Here is an 18,372-nt window from a genome sequence, read left to right on the forward strand (position 1 = left end):
TTTTGACAGCCTTTTACAGACCAAAGTGGTTACATATGTGGAGATTTATCTCTTGTGATGGCTTGTCTGAGGCGAAGAGGTGGGGTTAGAAAGGAGTAAGATCGGATGTGATCCCTGTGAAACTTCCATCAAATCTGAAAATATGGTTTCTACTACTACTGCTGGTCAAAGGAGATGATTTATTTTTATTTTCTTAATAACCTGTCGTTGTAACTCGCAATTTCTGTTCAGTAATGCTTCAGGAAGAACATTTTCAGAGCTTAAATCACGTCTATAGTTTAGTTCTGGGACTCAAAGTAAGATGTGAGGCTAATCATCCACTCACCTTTGCTGTCCTTCGCCATCCTCATTTGTAATCTAGTTGGCACAGGCGCCACTATTGGTCATGGCAGTGTTATTGTGACATTAGGAGTTGGTTCAGGAGGGATCCACAAATGTCGCCCACAAATAGAGCGTGAAAGTCACATAGCCCGGGCTATGAAGAGATAAACACTCCAAATACACAGAGCTTGTTAGTCATGGTCCCTAATTACCAGACGGTTCATGTAGGAATATCCCAATTGTCCAATCTACTCTGCACAGAAACGATGCCAGGGAAGCTTCTGGCACGCAGAACAATTTGAAGATCTTTTCAAATTATATATTTTTTTTCTTCTGATCAAGATTTCAAGCCACAAACCATTTCCTGTTTATCCGGATCCCTGTCAGTTATGGTAATTGCTTTTCTTGCTGGCATCCCGTGAAAAAAGCGATGACAAAATTTCGACAATATTTAACAGTGGTTGGATATCATCGCTGTGCAATGCAGAAAGTCCATGAGAATTCACTGTCGCCAAGACCTACATGACTCATAAAGTGAATCATAATTTGTTACCAAAGTGACAGTGATCCTGTATAATACCCATTATGCACATATCTCTCATAATGTAAGTGATCAAAGATGGCGGGCGTGTAATTGGATATGATTTTAGTTATTAGATGATGAGCAGCCGACAAATTGGGCCTTGTCCTCTGCCAGCAGTACGGGTCACAGCAATCAGTCAGTGAACTTGAAAGAGTCATCTAGACACAATGTGGGATTACAACATCAGAAATAAAGCCAAATACTGTTCTGTAACTCACTGTGAAGTCAACAGCAATGTCAAGTGTTCTTTTGGTAAATTTAGCCTCACACACTAAGAGCATGTTGACTTGATGGTCACGAATAACTGTTGCTCACAAGCATCAATACAGAGCTGTTATTTTCTCCCACATGTATCAGGAGTTATGACTCAACTCGTATAAAATGTGTGTGTGTTTGTGCTTTTTGAGTGTATACCTGTGTATATGATTGCATATTTGTGTGCAAGACTCCATAAAACCTTTAATCCAGGTGATATGCATTAATTATTGCAGAGCTTTAAATACAATACACCATAAGGCAACATCTGGTGCCGGGTGAGGGAACCAGCAGGGGAGGTTTCCGGGGGTTGAGTGCTCCCTTTAGAAAGGTTGACCTTCAGCTGTGTGTCACGGCCTGCCTGACACACAAACTCAGTCCTCAGTAGCAGAATAATTGGATCATATGGATAATGGCACACATGGACACAAAATACCTGTTTTTATGTCCTACTGGAGCTGGAAAAAACTGACTGACTAAAGCAAACTGATTTCACCTTAGTTTAAATAGCTAAAATGCATGAGACTGAAGTTACACAGTGGTGAAAAATGAAATAAGATCTTTCACTTGAGTAAAAGTAGCGAAACCACAGTGTAGCAACACTCTGTTACAAGTAAAAGTCCTGCTATACTTATATACATAACTACCAAAAGTAAAAGTTGAAATTATTTACACGTAAAAAGTATAGTAAGCTGATACCATTACATTCTCACATTCCCACACTGCCACACTATCATGCAATGGTGCCCCTGTGTGGAAGAGAGCTACACACACAAGATCTGCAGTGAGTGACCCTATGTAAGTTTATTAATATACAGTAAAAGAATCAACATAAAATCATCCAGCCTTGACACTTTCACCTCACCCTATCGATATGTACATTTAATTCTGAGAGAAAATAATATTTTAGAAAAAAAGCTATAGTTATAAATTGTACTCATTACAAATTATATAACTTAATATTATTATATATTACTTATAATTTCCAGGTCAGCTAATACTTTAACTCACTCATTATTCTTGATTTGACTCATTAAACAATGGTCATATTAAATTACATTAGTAAAATAGATTTGTAAAGACTTGTGGCCTGAACTCTTGCCATCCTCACACCTAATCTTTTAGCTCCAACTAAATGCCAGCAAGGAGGGCACGTTTTCAAATGTTTTAGCTTGAAAGATTAAGTTACAGTCCAATGCATCTATATTTAAGCATTAGCTGGGACTATCCAGGCCACTCTGCTGATTTAGAAAACTTTTAGTTTTATTCTCAAATCTCTTATTATGTCTTGATTTTCTTCTCACAAGCTGGTGTTTACTCTTTACCACCCACTTTTCACAGCGGATTATTTATGACAGAGTAAATATTACAGATGATCAGAGCAGGACAATATAAAACAGATGACAAAATGTATAGTATATCATGCCAAGACAGGTTATGATACTGCCATTCCCTGTTTCAGACCTGCAGATACCGGACTACATGCTGGGGAAGAACTATAAAGACTGTACATAAGCGGATACTGTATATCAAGAGGTGGGTTTAAGTGTAGATTCAGATGTTTATATATAGATTTTTCTTTTGTCTAAAGTGTCAGTTTTATCCTCTGTGGACTTTCACCCTCAGACCATCACCATGGTAACCCACAACCCAGCCCGCATTGTGCTCATGTTTGTTGGATTGTTTGCCTTTTTAGCTGCAATTACGTTCAACTCTCTCTCAGGATTCGGAGCTAAATCAGGTGAATATTTGTCAGATAAATCAAATTAGTCGAAGGTTTCTTAAAATATGTTATTGCATAAATAATAAACTGTGTTTATCTCAATACAGGTGTTTTCAAGCACAGCACAGAGGATGTGACACTCAAGTATACAACACCCATAACTCCTGCTCAGTGGGCTCTGTTTGTTTGGGATTTCATATATTTTTGTTTTTCTGCCATGTTTATATACTTTTTAGTGGGACTCTGTAGAAGGTAGCACCATTTTTATCACATTTTCAAAATAATTAACAAAAAAGAAAATTCTTAATGGCCGCACCACAAAGCATTACTGGGCCTGTTTCTTAATACTTTCATCTCATCCTGTTGTATTATTGCATGCAGCAAATCACTCCACCTAGTCCAGAGGCAATTAGGTTTCCCCTGTGTAGTCATTTTCTCTTTTATATGTTGCAATTTGCTCTGACTATATATGAAATAGTCTGATTATTTCCCCACAGACACAGTTTGTTTGCTGTGGTGTGTTTTCTCTACCGAATTAAACAATATTATCCTTTCTCCCTGCAGGAGTGCTTATGACTGGATGTACACCACGCCTGCAGTGCTGCCCTATGGATTTCATGTCTCTATCATCATCAATATTTGCTTGAACATTGCATGGTTGTTTCTGTTTGACAGAGAGTGAGTGTGAGAGTTTAGGTTGTCCACGTAAACACGGTCCTCTATTTAAAAAACAAACAAACATGATGAACAGCTGTAATTGCTTTGCTGTCGTTTCTGACAGTTTAAACGTCTGCTTTTCTGTGTGTGTGTGTGTGTGTGTGTGTGTGTGTGTGTGTGTGTGTGTGTGTGTGTGTGTGTGTGTGTGTGTGTGTGTGTGTGTGTGTGTGTGTGTGTGTGTGTGTGTGTGTGTGCATAGGTTGTTGCTGCCTATGCTGATAGTCTCAACACTAATGATGCTCACCAATTACATGATCCTATTTTTCTCCTGTCACGGACTGAAGATCTATGGAGCCTGGTTGAACAAACATCACAACACAGACCTCTGGCTGATCAGAATATTGGTAAAATTATATAATTTTTTTCTTTGCTTGGACTTTAAAATAGATGGGTTGTTTTACAATCCCACTTGGCTTCAAAGAGAATAACATGTTAAAAAGGAAAAAAGGAAGTCTTTGGTTTACCGACACTAATAAAAAACAGTAATACATTTACACATTCATCAAACAAAGATGCCCTTTGGAGTGAAGAGCTGCGCATATGCAAAATGATGGAAATCCAAGGTGAGTTTGAGTTTAGCAAAAGCCATTTCATGTGTACACAGTATATGTTTTAGAAGTGGCCTTCATCAGGGTACATTTTAACCTTGACTATACTTGAACATGGATTGCCCTTCATTTCCCTCTTGTTGCACACTGGAACATGGTGCTATTTTTATTGCCTTGGCAACATATTTAAATCCATATTTGCAAGCATAAAATCTATGTGTGATGCATAAGCAACTTTCTGTTAAACAAACAATATATAATGTGTCAATTAGTGAGCTTTAGAGGTGCTAGTAGATGTATTTTGTTACTTCCGGACGGAGCCAGGCTAACACTTTCCCCGTTTCTAGTCTTTATGCTAAGCTAAACTGGCTCAAGATTCATATACTGTACAAACATGAAAGTGGTAAGTATTCTCTCATCTAACTCTCTGCAAAAAAAGCGAATATGCATTTTTCTCAAAATGTAAAAATATTCCTTAAAGTGACATTTTATCACTCAGTCCCACTGCACACTGCTGACACACTATAAGGTTAAAGAAGCCAGCCAAGTGCTCCATCACCCATATCTAAAGAGTGAATTCTCACCAAAATGTTGATTCCTACTTGCTGTGCAATTATAAGGTTAGAAGCAGACAAGTTAGGCCATAGCAAAAGCCTTCAGATTGGTTTCCCTCTTTGTCTTGCACTTGACATTAAAGAATAAGTAGATAAGTTCACATGACAGACCAGCATCCTATACAGTAAACTGTATTTAAAGCAGTCAGACAATCTGCCAAATACTTCAGGATTAGGATATTGCCGGCTGCCATAGAAGCTGGTCGTAGCTTTCCTAGCTTTGAAGTCTTCTTTCATTGGTTGAATCAGGTGCAAAATGGAGTAGCAGTATATACAACATGGGGGACTCTCTCCACTCTACTGAACCTGACGATATACTTGCAGCATCAAACAGAAACCTCGAAATGTGACTGTGGAATGCTGTCACTGCTGCTTCTTCTGATGGAGTTGTTAGCCTGGTGAGTCTGACTGCTTGCTACGTTCTGTCATTTAGCTGTCGGTCATTTTTTCTTTCCCTGAGAGATGACACATGAGCAAAGGAAACCAAATCTTTCGTCATTGTCTCCGTTTGCTCACAGGTTTCTGTTAGAGAACTTCTACCTTGATAAGCATGTGCGTTACATTTTGACTGTCTACCCTGTGGTAATCCTGTGGTTGACAGGCACCCTGAGCAATTCTGGCACTCCTGAATGTCACGTTAATATATTTACAGGTTTGACACTTAAATTCTGAGATATTAACACCACACACCTTTTCCAATAGACATGTTTCATTTCTCTGTGCACTGTTCATTGATTCATATTGATATTTAATCTCCTCTTCCCTCTTCAGCTTCGATCCTGGCTATTTCCTGCATCATGTTTGGGGCACGCATTGCCCTGGTCACATGGAAGCATCGCAAACGGCCGCTTTACAATGACAGTGGACCCAATATGTCACCAGTGGAAATAGCCTTGACACAAACACAACTCTTTCTCTGAATATTAGCTCAGCGTGATACAGAGCAGGTGATCTCAGTCTGTCGCTTTAAAATGTATTATGGATGTATACCAAAAAATACTACAGCTAATGTGTAAATACTGCACAAATGAAAACCTGAAAATTAAAACTAAAATACTTGTGCATTCTATACCTAACATAAAGCAATGGATCTTCAGCTTTTTTAACAAATAAATGGAAGGAAAAAGAAATTTGTTTTGTTGTTTGATTTTTTTTAAATCATATTTTTTTCACAGTAAAAAGTAATAAAGTTACTCTAAAGACACTAAGAAAGAAGAGTGATTTCAACAGTGGTAAAATAAAATAAATTGAGGCACAAGGATATCAAAACTGGGATGAATAATTGTAAAACCAAATAACAACAAAAGAGGGAAAACAGAAAAAAGATTAGAGGAGATTGGAGGTGTAATCAAGGAGATACCATAAAATGTAATCGTGGTCCAAAGTCCAAAACATTAGATTGTGTTGACAGATATTTGCCTCACAGTCTTCTGAGCTGTATTGGACATTAGGGTTCCAGATGTCTCCTCTCTCAGTGAAAAACTGTGGCCATGTAGTAATACATGCTGGGACTGTTGCCCTGGCTGTCATTGCTCAGTCCATCTCAGATATCTTCTGTTACCTGGCAAAGGACATCAACGTGCCCAATGGTGAGTGACTCCACATCTACTCTATATTAATTTGACCATACCAGAAGGTCGCATTCAGAGCTTAAAATACTTTTTATGAGTAAATTTTAAGTTTTAAGTAAGTTTTAACGGTTTTGGTTATTTCACATGAGAGATTTCTGTATTTTGTTTTCTCTGAGCTCTTCTCACTGGTTTGAAGTGTGGTGGCGTTAGTAATGTAAATGGTGATCTCATATACTTTAGTGCACCAATCACCCTGATGATGATTTCTTGTGTTTAATTCATTATAAATAATGTTGTTTTTTCAACTTTGATACATATATAGTCATGCATATTTAATGTTATCAAGAAATGCTAAGTATTCAGCGGCTTTAAGCCAGCATGTGAACTTTCCACTGAAAGGCCTTTGCCCTTACAGTCATTTCATGCAATTTTTGCAACCTATTGACCCTCATGGAGGGCAATAAACCTATCTAGAGCATATACACACACAAACACACACACACACACACACACACACACACACACACACACACACACACACACACACACACACACACACACACACACACACACACACACACACAATCTAGTCTGTAACATAAACTAGATCGTTTTTTTGACAATGCTTTTATGAGAGTGTATAACTACTGTAAGTGAGCAAATCAACACTGATCTTATTAATGCCTCAGCTACAATATGTCACAGTCTGGAAATGTCTCATATATCCCAATGAAGGATCAGTGATTTTTTTCTTTCTTTCATGTCCTTCAGCTGTGTTTCAGACCTCATCCAGGAATGTGTCTGAGACCTTCCCCCTGGAGGTGACTATGGACTGGTGGTCTGAGAGTTTCTGGATTATGGTTGACTTGTGGTCTAAAGCCTGGCTCTTGTATGCAGTGGTCAGCCTCTTTAAACGGTACCATGGATGGTGTCTTTAAAGCTTTATCTAATGCCAGAATAAAGTGCGGTTTAATAGAACTTCTGTTATAGTCCTTAAGGTTCTAGTCCTGTTTGATTTAATGACACCTGTGTGATTTAATACTACATAAATACAACAGAATGGTAAATGGTGTGTCTGTGCATATGTGTATAGGCAATTTGAATTCAAAGCAAGAATGGTGGCCTCTAATGATGAAAACTACTTTAAAGATAATTACAGAATGTAAATACCAAACACATTTGAATGGCTATTGCTGAAAAAAATGTGGACTGCAAATAGAATCAACACTGGTGTTTGATGTAATGAAAATCTCAAGCATTATAACATTAAAAAGGGATGTATGTGATCAAAGTAAAGATCACACATGTTATTGATCCATCTGCAGAAATGTCCTCGGTCCAGAAATCCACCCCCCAGTATTTTATCTGATGTGGACCATGATTAACATTGCAAGGATGTTCAGCATGACTCTGTGGGACAGACAGTAAGTAGAGCCAGTGCTCTTATACTGCGGCACACACAACTACTGCAACACTCACAAAGAAATATGTCTGTGCACAAGTAATCAATGCTGCTGTTGCTTTCTACAGCAATATACTCGGAGCTGTCCTAGTCTGGTGGAATCTCCCAGTCATCAGCTTCTACATGCTTTACATGTCCTACTCTAACCTCAACAAGCACAAAGCCTGGCTAGCCATCAACAACCCTCATGTGATCTCATGGACACGTTACCTGGTGAAGCCGCTCAATTACCAAAAGTTGTCTAATTGTAGTAAAAAAATAAAGTTGTATTCTGTAAAAAATAATTCTGAATTCTGAAAAATAAATGAATAGCCATGTTAATTTCCCGCATATTTGATTACTATCTGTACATAATTTCATATTCTTTATCATTTGTGGCAGACCCAGAATGGTTTGGCAGTGTTTGCATGGTGGTCTCTCTTGAATGCTGTTGTGGGTCTTGGCATCGTGCTCAAGTACAAACATGATGTGCCGGACCCACTGATCAGCACCATTGTCCTCACCATAGTCTCCGTGTGCACAATAATCTGGTAAGGACAAAAGTACTGGAGTTTAAAGGGATATTATATTTTGCAGTTTGTGTGTGAAGTTATGGAAAAATTTGATTTTAAAGAAATCCCTGACAATGTCTCCTCAGGTTCATTCTGCAGAGCTTCCTGTTAACAAAGTACATGCGCTACACATTCAGCGTTTATGCCATTCTCATTCTGGGCCTGGGTGCTATGTTCACCAGAAGCTATCGTGTCCATGACCTTGCTGCAAACACAGCCTATTGTGGTAAGATGTCTCTTCAGAGCACAGATGCACATTAAACCATCAAATTTGTCTATGTATTGTGGAAATTTACCCCATCTTCTCTTTTTTGTAGGGTTCCTTATGCTCCTGATGACCATCATGAGCTTGATCCATTTGATCTCTTCATGTTTGCACACAAAGAAGTCCAGCAAACCTGATCCCACGGAGCCCTACATGCCATTTGAGGGCTGTGAGACAGTGTGGCACACAAACATCAAAAGTGATGACATCAAGAAAGATTTCTGCAAAATCTGAGTTAATGTGGTAAAAGAAAACAAATGAATCAACGCATGTATCATGAAAGTGTGCACTATACATTAATCACCAAAGGGGGGCAGCACATACTCACTTCACACTGAGAATGTGCTAGGATAAATACAGCTCTGTTGTACCAGAAGATGGCACAGTGGTTCAAGCTTTTATAGGGAAAATATATATATTGAGCAAATGATTCTAATCTAAATTCCATTCACTGAAAAAAATGCAAAACATCCAAAACAAATAAAAAGAATATTACCCAGTGAGGTTTATACTATTTTGTGTTTTTGAGGCCACATTTGGTACATGTCTCTGTTTAAATCATGAACTCTTAATGCACACTTTATTTAAGCTGAAACAGGGTAATACAGCAATAATAGCTTGGGTTTTTTAATCATGATGATGATGACATTTCCCAGATTGGTGAACAAACTAAGTTAATTTAAAAACCTCTATACCCTCTCCCACTCTCCATATCTCACTGTGTCTGTGACGTGATACAGCAGAGATAATCACACACGCTCAAGTTTATAAGTGCCCTCTTTGTTGATGCTGCTTAAAGAACAGAATATCAAACATGCCCAATGGCTGTGAGCAGGACCTTTGATGAGGATGCAGAGTTGAATAGGACACAATGTCAGATGAAAGCAGCGGAGAGAAAAAGAAAGACAATAGGGATACAAAGAATGTGTCTATGGATGGACATGCTGACCGCACAGCTGAGCAAATTGGTCTCCATCTACAGCACAGTCTTGTTCACTGGGACAAAGAAATGTATTGCAACATGGTCTTTTCCCCCTTATTTCCACATATTCACATTGGTTCAGAGTAAGATACAGGCACAATATGTCCTTTTTTATCATTTGGTTTTTACAACAAACTACATAAGCCATAATGTTGATTTCCCCTGCTGTTGGTGAAGTGTTATTTTGGTGTTTACAGACAGACATTAGATAGCAAAAGTGCCTTTTCTTGTGGGTGGATGTCAGTGACCCGGATCATAAACACACATTGGCAATTTATTTGACTGCCTCTATTACCTCCAGCTTCATAATGCAAAACTGGTTCACTCTTAGGGAAGGAGTTTGCGGGAGTGGAGAATCCCTAATTACAAATCAGATCACAGTAATTTAGTTTTGTATACATTTGTGGCTAAGTAATTCTGCTTTCAGAAACATTGATTTTGAAGGAATATTGCACTCAGCAACAGTACGTTTGGAAATGCAGGAATTACAGAGCTGCCTATAGTGATGATATTGTGGCTCAATAAGGAGGATTTTCCATTTAATTTTGAGGAAATCTGTTGGAAAGTTAAGTTGAAATGAATAATTGATCAATTGATTGATTGATTGATTGATTGATTGATTGATTGATTGATTGATTGATTGATTTTAAATGTGAATATTTTCTGGTTTTAGTAAACTGAATGTGTTTGGGGTTTGGACTGTATTTTGATAATCAATTAACCATTCAAGTAATTTTTAAGCAAAATGGTAAAAGTTAACTGGTTCCAGCTTCTTAAATTAGACTATTTTCTGGTTTCCTTGGTCTTTTATGATAGTATAAAGTGAATTTCTATATTACTGTATTAAAAGGGAAGAGGGATAAATTGGAAGTGCGCACTCACACTCAAATTATTACAGTCAAACAGCTGCATTAGCCCTTTGTGGTCAAATATAATAACTTTATATAACTTTAACATTATTCAGAGTGAACTTCAGAAGGTTTTTCCTGAACTTCCAGCAGTAAGCAACTTCCAGTTGAGTCGGATAGTCTAGTATTTCCTCCCCTAACAGCATAATGCATCAGCTTAGTTGATTAAAAATAGCTATGGCTTCATACCACATTGGCTCAGTATTAATACGATACAGCAGTGAAAGATTCTTAGGCAAGAGCAGAAAATTAGATTCCCCCCATACCATTTACCACCCAGTATCAGATTAAACGGGTCCAATCAAATTTCCTTTAGAACTTAATTCCAACTATTCCATCCCTGGCAAAACAAATATAAAATTTTTTCTAAATACCATGTTCAAAGTAATTTAAAGATACCAGGTGATAGTGTGTCCTTCAGGTGTCTGCAAAGTCCATTAAATTGCTTCATGGATGTGACTCCTGCACTGTGGTGTTATCACGTTTTTCCTCCCGAGTACTGAGACCAAATCCTCCCTGGAGTAAAACACTGGGGGGAGGCGGGGGTTTACTGTCTGGCAGGCTTGGAATTGTTTCTATACTCTCCAAAGACCTTTTTCTCCATAAGAGAAATAACCTAGATATGTAAATGTGCATTCCCAATTAATTTAATTCAAATAATTACGCAGAGAAAAGAAATGGGGTTGAGAAAAAGAAGTCTTACCTTGTGCCAAGTTGTCTTCCTATTCAAGCTCTCTCACTCAGCAGTGTACAGCTACATTAGCTTGGTATATTGAAGCGTGCTCTGCTACACGGATGAGCTTTAATTATCTGTGACATTTTTGTGAGTGGTCCTAAGCCTTTTGGAATCAACAAACAGTGAGTCGGTGGAAGTAATCAATACAAGTAGAGGTTCAAATGTAGTGACTAAATGCATAAACATGACCTTATGACCCCATTTTCAGTGAATTTTAATGCTTTAATTTAAAATACAGCTTAACGCTGGCCTTTTTGTTTCAGCAGATTTCACTGTACTTGTGAAATATGGTTATGTTCGAAGTCTCTCTAAGCACAATTTATGCTTCATCAGCTGTACTAAAGTATGTTTAATTAAATGCTCACTAAAATAATTTATTGACTTACTAGAGAAGTGTTTGTTTTTAACAGCTACTCAAAAAACGAATCATTTGAATTAATGATTCTCTATTTACATATTACATGTCAAGAGTCCCATTCTGCATGATTTATAAAATGACAAAAAAGGGAAATTATTAAAAGGATCATAATATTTTGAAAATCTGAACTGCCACCTGAAATAATGAAAATTGTAACCTTTGTAATCTTTGGTTTACATGACTTGTTTCTCGTTAACTTCACTTAAGAGCGTTTCATTCTTAAACTAACTATAGTCTGAAAATGTGTGCATTAATGACAAAATATACAGCATAAAAACGGGATTTAAAACAGGGTTAAAAATGGGGTTTAATGACTCGTTAAATAACTTTAAGCAGGTCAAGCTTTAAGAGATCCAACAGTTTATTATATCTGTTATGTATAATTTATGCAAGTATTATGATTCCAGGCTGGTACGGAACCCTTTAACTGATTGTGTTTTATCTGAGATACAGCGCAGGCTGTGCCATTCCATGCTGCAAATTGGATTTGACAACTTTCATTACATTAAGTACAATATGCCTTGGACCTAAACCAAGACTGTGATGAAGGAGTTTTGAATAATTGCATTTCTATTGGTATTCAGTAAGTGTTCAACATGGTGCATTTCAAAAAAGCTGAATCGGGCATCAACAACATGCACAAGGTTGACATTGTGGCTTTCGCTGGAAGCAAACAAAGATCAACAATCCTTTTTATTACAACTGTGGCAGAGTGATGCCATCAGCTTGGTAAAACAATTAGAATATATGTAAATGCTTTGAATTAATTAATCCCATGACACAGTTACACTAATTAGGTGGTAATCCCTGACTCCTGTTGCTCCATATTTAAGACAAACCCACTCAGTCCAGATATGAGGACAGCAGACACCAAAGAATGTTAACTGTAGGACTAATTATTGCTTTAAATTGATAATTTTTTATCTGACTAATTAATGGTGATGCTTTTCTGTGAGTGGATGAGCATTGATGTAGTCTTCTAGGACACAGGCAAACCAACAAGGAACTTGTTGATGTTAATCAAAAGATTTAGACTTTAATTTACACTTGTAATTAAAGGGAGTAATAATTATAGAGAATATGGTTCTCTAGTGGTCTGTAAATTACTATAAAAGATAGGAACATAATTCAGTGACGCATGTTTAGAACAAAGAGCCGAACAGCTAACAATTGATCAAAACATAACTGTGATTTCTGCATCAATTGCATTGCTGGATCATTCTTGGAATACACTTGTAGCATGTTTATGTTAATTGGACTGGGTCAGTCTTTTCTGTATTTAATGTGACTTGTGTGCACTAAGTTTGTCAATCCTGTATTGTTTTAACTGTCTCATAATGTGTCAACAAAAATTAACGAAGCCGGTTTTCTTTTACTGCCATTGTACATGGGGAACAAAGTCTTTCTGATTTTGAAACACAGACACACACAGACACACACACACACACACACACACACACACACACACACACACACACACACGAGGGGTATGCCAACAAGATACATAAACAAAAGTGCCTGCAGAAAAGGCACTGATGATGGCTTGTGCTTGAAATGCTCCAAAATAAAATAACACACGGAGAATTCTGAGAGTGCAGCATAGTTTTATACTTTAAGTATTTGAATTATGTCAAAAACACAAGGACTCTTCATGCACAACACGAACAAGTGTTTTCACTTATTTGTGTGAGACTGTTTATAATAAACAAACAGACCTACAAATGCTGATAATGTGGAAGCTGCCATGATGATTGAATGCTAATATAGGGAAGATAATCTTAACAGCTTCTGTAACTGTTATCATACTGTATTTGTCTGGCATAAAGTTCCAAGTCTATGACCAAAATTATAGTCTGGCAACTGCACGGTGATGCCAAGCCAAGAAATAGTCCAGCAAATAACCTCCCATAAAATCACAGTTTGATATTTTTACACACAAACGAGTGTTATTGTAATAATTGTAATGTCACAATTAGTGAGCTTCGGTTGGCGGATTTATTTATTTTCTGACCAAGCTAGGCTAGCTGTTTCCCCTATTCCTAGTCTTTGTGCTATGCTAAGCTAACAATCTACTGGCCATTTAGCTTCATATTCAGCCTACAGATATGAGAGTGGCATAAGTCTTATCATCTAACTCTCAGCAAGAAGGCAAATCATTTTCCTAAAAAACTACTAATTTAGCTGTTGTCACAAACCTTTATACATATTAGCATGATAAGCAGATGACCATCAGTACGGAGAACTGGCACTTAGCATTTCAGATGTAATTTTGATATAAAGAACAGTACAGCTAGCTGCCACATAAACCCATTGCTTTGAGTTGAGGTATTTCTCAAACTGTTGGCCGAAGAACAGTTGTGTGGATAAAATGTGACTGTGATTATCTATGTCAGTGGTTCTCAAACTTTTCTCAATAATGTACCCCCCTTTGAAATATTTTTTTAGTCACGTACCCCCTGACTAGTGCAAAGCATTTTTGGTAGAAAAAAAGGCTATATAAAGAGGTACATTACAGCTCTGCACCATTAGTGTCTGATTTACTTAACAAGCTTGTAACTGAAACACACTTAAATGTTACTTCAGATGTTTAGAATCCATAACTAAATACATTTTATGAATTATGCATAACTGATAGATTTGAAATTAACATTTCTAAAAGGAATCTCACGTACCCCATGCAGTACTCCAAAGTACCCCTAGGGGTACACGGACCCCCATTTGAGAAACACTGATCTATGTGTTGCTAAGTTTCCATTAAGAAGCCATTCTTACAGGGAACTAATTATCAAAATGGGCTGTGTGAGCAACACAATCATGTTTACATCCCTCAAGCCAATATATAATATTACCCTCTAGGCAACCCCTCAAAACAGCGACAATAACCTACAGGTAAATATACCTCAAAAGTAATTCAGCCTATAACACTCACAAAACTCTAAACAGAGTATTCATATTTCACCACTTTGCAAATCAAAAGTGCAATGGCATCTTATTTCACATGCTATCAACCAAATAAAAAGAAGCTCAGCAAAAAACAAATTAACAGCAGAATAAAGGAAGATTTTAGAGAAGAATTAGCAGCCAGCAGTATCAACATTGTTTCCCACAACTTCCCGCACCTTGTTTCCAGCTTTAGCAAAAACACACTGATATACCCACTGTATGATACCTGCCCAGCACCAAATGGGATGCAAAGCTTGCAAATAGCTGGTTAATATAATAGAGGATTTAGCAGCTAAAGAGACTGATATTTTCCTCAGGAGTTGGTGTAGACCAAAACAGAACTAAAAAGAGAGTGAATTGTTACATTCCCAAGATGGGCAAAAAGATGACTCTAAATGAATGCTAATGTTGCTTTGTGTCTGGTAGATGTGTAAATAAGCAACTTTTTGCTGACATGTTCGCCATGTCCACTTTATAAACTGATAATGTGTCATTGTTGTTTATATCTGCTGCCCTGAAATGGCCCAGAAATAAGATAATAATGACAGCAACTCAAGTTGTTTGTCTAAACTTACTCACAGAAATGTACCTGACATTGATGTTTTCACAAGTGTTCCTACTCTTACAGTACGTCTCATACATACTGTTTGATGTTTATATCAACAGCTTTATGCTCTTTCCCACTGAGAGTTTTTGTTTGTTAAATGCTGGTTTCTGATTGGGCAGGAAAACGTCTTTGACAAGGCCAAAGTTAACTTTATTTATTAAATCATGATGAGAATATTTCTGACTGAACTGAATCTGTTTTTTCAACTCTAAGTAAAATGCATTTCCACTAAATGCTTAATTTGTTTTTACATATTAAAAAATGAATTTGAATGTCAGGGGGAAAATGACTACAGCTGGAGGAAGTGAAATCTGTTGAGTATGGCTAATATAGTAGTATGAGCAAATGTTATTTTCGTAATAGTGCTGCAAGCTGTGTCAGTGTGGCATGGCGTTTCATTTAAAATTCAATATAGTTAGATCAAATGAGGATCACAATAAAATGACTGGGGTGATCAAACTATTGACATCCAGTAATTTCCAGGATCAAAACCTCAGCTCCAGTTAGACTGAGGAAGAAGACACTTTACTAAATTAGATGTGTCAATATGCAAGAAACATCCCCTGGATGCACTGGGACACATTCTCAGTGATGTGACATGGGGTCATCAGGTGTTTCGGGTCTTGCAACATCAGACACCCTCTCCCATGCGACATAGGACAGTCTATCCTCATTGTTTGGTGTCTAGCAGTAGATCAATTGCAAGTATCTGACTCATTGTACCCAAAAGGTCCAGGGTCTCTGATTGCGGAAAATTACAGATTAAAGTGCCCTTCATACTGTTACACGAGTGCTCCCGACACGACTGGTGTCTGAGATGAAATGTGATTCACGAGTATGGGGTGTGGTGTGTGTTAGAATGTGTGTGTTGTCAGTGGGCAGCAGCCTCCCCGCACTATTTATTTTTAACTGAGTGAGGTGAGAGGAGGATTGGAGCAAAACGGCAAAGGCGACAGACACATGACAAGGGAGGAAATGAACATGCCCTGAAAGCAAATGTATGTACATGCATGTGTCTTTGCTACTGAACGCAGATGTTATGAAACGATGATACAACCTCATGGTGTGAATTCAAAAGGGCTTCCTGGCTGCAGCAGAGCATAATTAGATGAATTATTGTAATTCTAAATCACACTTCCTATTGTTGCACTTGAAAATGTTAATGCCAATTTAAAGAAATATGAAGCCTTGACCTATTTTACCTTGGCTGGTCCCTAGGAGCAGTAGATGGATGGATCCTCTCAGAGTTTCCCGGCACATGACCTTGAGTGCTTCATTAATTACCTTATTTTTTTAGGGCAACACCTCAGGCTATTCACCTAAAAGACGAGTCAGGGGATCACTTGAGGCGTAAGATCTGAAATTAGACAATTTCGAGTCAAAAAGACTTCAAGAGTTCATTAACTGTTTCAATTAAAAATTCTTGTTGGAGAATATTTAAATCAAAATTATTAAATTAGCTTTTTGTTTCATGTGTAAGCTACTCTTTTCAATTATTCAAAGGATAGTAGTTATATAAAGCCCATGTTGCAAGTTAACCACCACTGTTGATTAATAGGTACATATAGCACTCAATATATGTATATCATTGTTAAAAATGTCTCCAAATAGTGTTAAAGGCCAGTTTTTGTCAGGTTTTTGTCGTTTTTGGTATTAGTGTTTTTTTTCCCGCAATTCAGTGATGACGTCACGTTGGGGAGACGTGTATCAGCCTAGTACTAGAACTATGGTGACTGACTGGGATGAGGAAGAGGGTTTTTTTACTGTCCGTGAATAGCACCAAGTGAAAGTCAACGTTTTATTTATATCTAGTGACAGTGATCATGTCGTTAGTTCAGATAAGTACCGGTAAACTTATCTAGATCTAGAAAATACAAGGCATCATGCTAGCTATGTGCTAACTTGCCAGTCCCACCTGTGAAATCCCCCGATGGTTGTAAACACATAGCTAGATATGATTGATATCATGATTAGATAGCTCACGTTTTGATGGTAGCCTACTAGCTCCAGTAACAACATATTTGCCTGGTGTTTATTTATTACTTGGACGGGGATGCTGTTCAGCTTTTCACAAGTTTAGACAGCTAGCTAACGCTACGCACGCGGGCTAACGCTTAACCAGCATTAGCCTAGCCGGCTTAGGTAAATATTACAACTGCCTTCGAGAGTTTCTAATCTGCTTCCACGTTGTCAACATAAGACTTGTGGCGTTAGTGCTCCTTTTGTACCATAACTTTATTGAATGAAACGTTAAACTTCGCTCCTACGAGATGGTTTTTGTTAGTTAGTTAGTTACACACAAAGCTAACTGGCTATAGTTAGCCTGTACGTATGCTAGCGGACATTAGCTAACGTTGCATAGCCAGCAAGCTGCTTCGGCGAGCTAACCTCGACAGCTAACACATCCATGTGTCTCCATTTCAAAACATCACTGCAGATTGACTGCTTTTAACAGCAGAGGTTGATTGTGGGCAACATACTGTCGCGGTTAGCTCACGAACTACCGTCACGTCGAAGTTGCTGGCTGGCTACGCAACGTTAGCTAATCCCGCTAGCATACGTACAGGCTAACTATAGCCAGTTAGCTATGTGTGTAATGTTACAAAAAAAACACCTATTTCGTAAGAGCGAAGCTTAATATTTCATTCAATAAAAGTATGATACAAAAGGAGCACTTACGCCACATGTCTTGTATTGACAACGTGGACGCAGCTCCGAAGGCAGTTGTAATACCGGTATTTAACTAGCAGTCTAAGCTAACGCTGTTGCGCTAACGTTAGCAAACGTCGGCGTAGCGTTAGCTAGCTGTTTAAACTTGTGATAAGCCGAATAGCATCCCCGTCCAAGCTGCCTTTCACTTCCCCAATATTATTATTCACATAATAAAGACACATTGACTCGGTCGAGACCAAAAGCCATATTTTGCCAGACCAGTGGCAGAAACCGTGACGGGACAGTGAACCGAGACGGGCTTTCGCTGGTCGTCTCCCTAACGTACGTCCATGCAATGCATTGTGGGGGAAAGACAAACCGCTGTAAAATAGTACCTACTTTTTCGTGTTATATTCTGTTTTGTGATACCTAACAACATCAAATACATGAATACCAGTTTAAATGTTTATTACCAACAAGCAATTACCACAAATTCGTTGGAAAATTTAACTTGCA

The 18,372-nt window shown here is 37.9% G+C and overlaps 2 protein-coding genes across 3 annotated transcripts; both read left to right on the forward strand.

Moving 5' to 3' along the window:
• The first annotated feature begins 2,622 nt into the window (after window positions 1-2,622).
• On the forward strand, window positions 2,623-5,755 carry LOC120552674. Its single transcript, XM_039790879.1, has 8 exons — window positions 2,623-2,695; window positions 2,786-2,900; window positions 2,990-3,134; window positions 3,447-3,560; window positions 3,799-3,943; window positions 5,011-5,159; window positions 5,280-5,413; window positions 5,533-5,755. Exons 2-8 carry the CDS (start codon window positions 2,795-2,797, stop codon window positions 5,679-5,681), a joined length of 942 nt encoding a protein of 313 aa, XP_039646813.1. The 5' UTR covers window positions 2,623-2,695; window positions 2,786-2,794; the 3' UTR covers window positions 5,682-5,755.
• Window positions 5,756-6,201: 446 nt separating this feature from the next.
• On the forward strand, window positions 6,202-13,244 carry LOC120551966. Of its 2 annotated transcripts, none has more exons than XM_039789567.1 (7): window positions 6,202-6,350; window positions 7,104-7,248; window positions 7,658-7,756; window positions 7,863-8,007; window positions 8,176-8,324; window positions 8,432-8,571; window positions 8,663-13,244. In XM_039789567.1, the coding sequence occupies exons 1-7, from the start codon at window positions 6,221-6,223 to the stop codon at window positions 8,842-8,844; spliced, it is 990 nt and encodes a 329-aa protein (XP_039645501.1). In that variant the 5' UTR covers window positions 6,202-6,220; the 3' UTR covers window positions 8,845-13,244. The 2 variants fall into 2 exon arrangements, with proteins under 2 accessions (XP_039645501.1, XP_039645502.1); XM_039789568.1 differs by having other exon boundaries at window positions 7,104-7,153.
• The last annotated feature ends 5,128 nt before the right edge of the window (window positions 13,245-18,372 follow it).

The sequence above is a fragment of the Perca fluviatilis genome, chromosome 22 (assembly GCF_010015445.1).
Source record: "Perca fluviatilis chromosome 22, GENO_Pfluv_1.0, whole genome shotgun sequence".
NCBI classification, from domain to species: domain Eukaryota; kingdom Metazoa; phylum Chordata; class Actinopteri; order Perciformes; family Percidae; genus Perca; species Perca fluviatilis.

Coding starts and splice junctions, on each gene's coding strand:
- LOC120552674 (XM_039790879.1), top strand. CDS start 2,795: ATGGTAACCCACAACCCAGCCCGCATTGTGCTCATGTTTGTTGGATTG. Junction 2,901..2,989: donor AGGATTCGGAGCTAAATCAG/GTGAATATTTGT, acceptor ATCTCAATACAG/GTGTTTTCAAGCACAGCACA. Junction 5,414..5,532: donor TCACGTTAATATATTTACAG/GTTTGACACTTA, acceptor TTCCCTCTTCAG/CTTCGATCCTGGCTATTTCC.
- LOC120551966 (XM_039789567.1), top strand. CDS start 6,221: ATGTCTCCTCTCTCAGTGAAAAACTGTGGCCATGTAGTAATACATGCT. Junction 7,249..7,657: donor GTGGTCAGCCTCTTTAAACG/GTACCATGGATG, acceptor ATCCATCTGCAG/AAATGTCCTCGGTCCAGAAA. Junction 8,572..8,662: donor TGCAAACACAGCCTATTGTG/GTAAGATGTCTC, acceptor TCTTTTTTGTAG/GGTTCCTTATGCTCCTGATG.